The sequence below is a fragment of the Lathyrus oleraceus genome, chromosome 1 (assembly GCF_024323335.1).
Source record: "Lathyrus oleraceus cultivar Zhongwan6 chromosome 1, CAAS_Psat_ZW6_1.0, whole genome shotgun sequence".
Lineage (NCBI taxonomy): Eukaryota > Viridiplantae > Streptophyta > Magnoliopsida > Fabales > Fabaceae > Lathyrus > Lathyrus oleraceus.
Window position 1 is genome coordinate 39361469 of NC_066579.1, and position 4600 is coordinate 39366068.

Consider the following 4600-nt stretch of genomic DNA (forward strand, 5'->3'; position numbering starts at 1 on the left):
TTTGTGTGAAAACACAACTACGAGACAAACTTCAGGTTAACCTAGGGGCCAAGGTATTAATTTAAAATATCTTAAACTGTATTATTCAAGTATAACATTAAATGAATAATCGACTGAGTATGAAAAGATAATTAAAGCTCGTTGTTATATTATGATTCTATTTGATAATTTTTTATTTCCTCAAAATACTGGTAATACGGTAAATATTATGTATTTGCCATTGTTACGAAACATAAATAAAATAGGCACATATAATTGGGGTTCAACTGCTCTGTCCCATCTATATAGTTCGTTGTGTAAAATGAAAAAAAAATACTTATACATTTTATTTTTGTGCCTATTTGCTATAAACATGAGGTTGATTGAGAATGTTGTTACTCACCTCGTTAACGAGAAGCCATTCACATTCCCATACACAATAAAGTAAATTTATCTTAAATATTTTAATTTGTTAGATTTTATACTACAACTGACTCTAACTAATATATTTTCAATCTTTTTAATCTTGGTGGATTCACAATTGTATAAGTTTTTTTTAGGATTGCTGAAAGAAAAATGCATGGTAGATTTATAAAAAAAATGCATTGTAGAAATGTAAAAAAAAATTGTTTTACTAACAAATTTAGAGACCCTAACACATCTCACTTTTCGTTTCAATTGTGACATCTCCGTTAATATCAATAAACTTTGCCTTCAACTTTAACAAATTAGACGAAAATGACTAATAAAAAATTAAAGAATCAAAATAATCGTTTTAAAAATTAAAAGATCAAATTAGATTCGAGTACAAGAAAAAAAAATATTTACCCTATATTTTTCTAATAATAGTAGGATTTAAATATCTATGCTACAATTTTCATGTTACTAATTTTTTAATCCCCACCGGTTCTACGTAGACTCTCGAGTTCTTAAACACGGGGAATAACAGAGTTAGGAACATCTTGTCGTCTTACCAAATTGATGATTTACTCAAACGACCAACCAGAAATTGGAGTACAACAGAATTGGAGCCTTGTGCCCATATATATCCATAAGTTCCAACGATTGATTAAACTAGTTCTTCGCAAGCAATTGTATGTATTCAAATTAATCTTTATATTACAGATAAAATATAAAAAAATATGCTCTGCAAAATTATATACAGGTCAATATAAAATGATCTAGTAGTGTGTTTAGACAAAGGAAACAACCAATTGTTAAATGGTCAATACTTATCAAAATCATATAACTCTATGTTTTTGTACTTCTGGGATATAATCTCAGCTCGAACTTTTCTGGCCGTGTCTGTCGCACAACCAACAAGAATAAGAATAGATGTTCCAGCAAACCCCCGGAATGCAGTCAAGTGTGCGGTCTGCTCAACAACTGCAGGTCCAGCAGCCAAGATTGCCAAAAATGTTGAACCCAGAACTGATATTCGACTAAGAACCTGCAGAGTATATTTTATTTTATATTTTAAGCAGTGTAAAATGAATGGATCCAATAGTTCTCTAACTAGCATGACTGGTTTCAGGGTAAAACAAAACATGTCAGTGATCAGCATAAACTTCCAAGTTAAAGATATGATAAAATCGGTAAGAAAATCATGGAGCACGAGGCTAGAGATAAGAAAATTACTGTTTTAATAAATGTAGCTGTACTTTTGCCTGGTCTGACAAGTGGAATTGAAGCACCTTGACGTTTCAATTGTTCACTCACATCATCGGGATCCAGTTGTAGGAAAGTATAATAGTAGTTGAAGAAGGCAATCAAAAGTATGTTAAATGGAAGATAGAAGGAGCCTACAAAAAACATATCCGTTTAAGTAAAGGGAATCAACTTTTGAAGAAACAAAAGTTTAAGGGCTACAAAGAATGTAGGATTCCATTTCCATAATGTATTGCAACCAGGGTTGTAAAATGTCGGCAACGGCAGATATCAGTGGCGTTTTTTTGGCTATCCGCCATGGCCGAATTGGGAAGGATTGCAGTGCCATAAAGCCATACGCAGACATGGTGATGCCATATGTCGGAGTTTTGGCTCTATGCAATGGCCCGCCATCGGAAACACTGATTGCGACAGAAAGACCTATATTTCTTCAATCATTTCTTAGCAGTTTATTTTCTTAAGATCACAGTTTCATAGAGCATCAAGTGCGAAAGGATTAACACCAAATGTCAGGACCAGACATTTCAAGCAGAAATATTTTATTAGAAATCCAGAGATAAACCAACCACATACCTCCTGGATTCAAAGCCACTGCAGCAGTTTTCAGTGAGCTTAAACCAGTGAAGCGTGCTAAAGTACCAGGAAGAGCTAATGATGATGTAGAAAAAATGATAGGCATTACCCCAGAACTATTTACCTGCCAAATTCGAAGATCTACACTCTCAAATTTCAAACTTTACTAAACTCTATTTTATGGATAATTAAATGCACATCAAACAGTATTAAGTATTGTACAAAAAGGTAGGTAAACGAGGAGAGCACCTTAAACGGAAGGTAAGCCGATTTTTCAATCCCTCCACTTTTGCTGGTGAATCTAGAAGCATAATTAATAGGAATTTTTCTCTCTGCTTCCTGAAAGCCATTATTGAAAGCAACAACATTACTCAGTTTTCTAAAATACTTGTTTATTACTGAGGTGTCAGGACCGTCTTTGAGGGTGTCCAAGGCCGGATACCGTATATGGCCTAAAATTTGACACGTTTAAACCATGATGAAAAAGGGCTTCCTAAAATATCTGTCACAGTTAAACCATGACAAAATAGAGTCCCTATTTGATTTGACATATTTTGGTTAACCTACAGAGAGCCTCTGAAAACTTAAGAGGGCCCTGTGTTGTATATTCAATAATTGAAATGAGATTTACCTGAACATAGACAATACCAAGTACCAACAGAAAGAATGAGACAATGATGGTAACAAGTCCAACATAGTTAGCATCACTAAACGCCTGTGAAAATGTGCGACCAAAAGACGCCGGCAAGTATGAGATAATGTTTGTGAATATCAAAAGAGAGGTACCATTCCCAAGTTTGAGTTCGGTAATTTGTTCCCCAATGTATGTAGTAAAGACAGAGCCAAGTGTTAGTAAGATAACAGAAGTAAGCGCCCACTCTGTAGTAAAATCATTTGCATAGGGCCGTAGGAAAAGAACTTGCCCGATAGCCTGTACAATAGCAAATCCAACCGAAGCATATCGAGTATACTGAAGAAGCTTCTTTCTTCCCGCCTCACCTTCTTTCTTCTGAAGATCTTGCAATTTGGGATACACTTGAGCAAGAAGCTGAAAAACAATCTGCGCATTGATGAACGGAACAATGCCAAGAGAGCATATTCCAAGTCTACCAATACCTCCACCAGAAAAGGAATCCAAAGTAGTTAACAAAGAGTTCTGATCCAAATTTCCTAGAAAAGCGTCCCTATTAACTCCACCCAGAGGTATATACACACCGAGCCTCGACAAAGCAAGAAACCCTAAAAGCTTGAGAAACTTCCCAGGCAGTGGACCATTAAAGAAGTCACCAAAATCAATTGAACTATCCTCAATTGCAGCTGCGAGTTTGAAAATACATGAATGAGTTGCTAGAAACTTTAGAAAAGAAAACAAATAATCGGAATCGGAGTAAAACAAACCTGCTACGCCTCGAGGTTTATCTTTTTGCGAAGAGGTTTGAAAGATAGTGAGGAGATTTCTCCAAGTAGAAGATGAAGATAAATCTGGATTAATGCCTAGAGGATCGAAATTCGCTAGGTCACAACTGCATGGAATTCGAAACATATTAGAGAAATTGCATTGTTGTTTGGTCTAAAATTGATAGAAAGAAATGGTTACCTGGTATAGAGATTGGAGGAGGAGGATGAACGGAGACGGAGAGAGAGGTTGTGTTGACGGAAAGATGAACGGAGAAGACGGGGAGAGAGGTTGTGTTTTGTTGGAATGAGACGGCGGTTAAGCGAAGAACAGCGGAGAGTAGGGGAAGGGTCTCTTACGGTTATCAACATTATTATCCAGAAACGAACTTCAATTGCCAACACTACGCTACTCTCTCAACTCTCAAACAATTTTTAAATTATTATTAATATATGCACAAAAATATCCTTTGCCAGTGGATATTATATAAAACCGATAGGTAATATAAAAATCATAAAATAATAAAAATTACATTTTAAACTAGTTCATATTTAAAACAATTATCTGTTCATCATAGATGTTTAAAGATGCTTGATTTTTATTTTAAACACATAATATGAACGAATAATTGTCATGAATTGATAATATAATTTTTTTTAATATTAATTGTATATAACAATTATTCTTTAATTTTGATCAATAATAATATTTAAAATACATAATAAGATGATAAGTTTCCTATAATATAATACATAGTATTTTAAAAACTAATATTGCCGAGTGTTATGTTTATTTAAGGCTATTAATTCAATGTGGATCAAGAAATTGATGGTATGTTGGTGAAGTCTACTTCGGAAAGGTCTTGATTCAATGATTCTATTAAATTGAGATGTATGTGCAATGTTTGCACCCCAGCAATCAAGTTAATGAAATCAGAGAAAAGGAACTTGTAAGTATATAATGTGGTCTACCTTGGTGAACAAT

The 4600-nt window shown here is 34.3% G+C and overlaps 1 protein-coding gene across 1 annotated transcript; it reads right to left on the reverse strand.

The window, feature by feature from the left end:
- Positions 1-1063: 1063 nt before the first annotated feature.
- LOC127091237 (preprotein translocase subunit SECY, chloroplastic) lies at positions 1064-4086 on the reverse strand. Its single transcript, NM_001426948.1, has 7 exons — positions 3818-4086; positions 3619-3743; positions 2852-3537; positions 2470-2559; positions 2221-2344; positions 1618-1781; positions 1064-1429 (listed from the first exon to the last, which is right to left on the reverse strand). The coding sequence occupies exons 1-7, from the start codon at positions 3985-3987 to the stop codon at positions 1205-1207; spliced, it is 1584 nt and encodes a 527-aa protein (NP_001413877.1). The 5' UTR covers positions 3988-4086; the 3' UTR covers positions 1064-1204.
- Between the last annotated feature and the right edge of the window lie 514 nt (positions 4087-4600).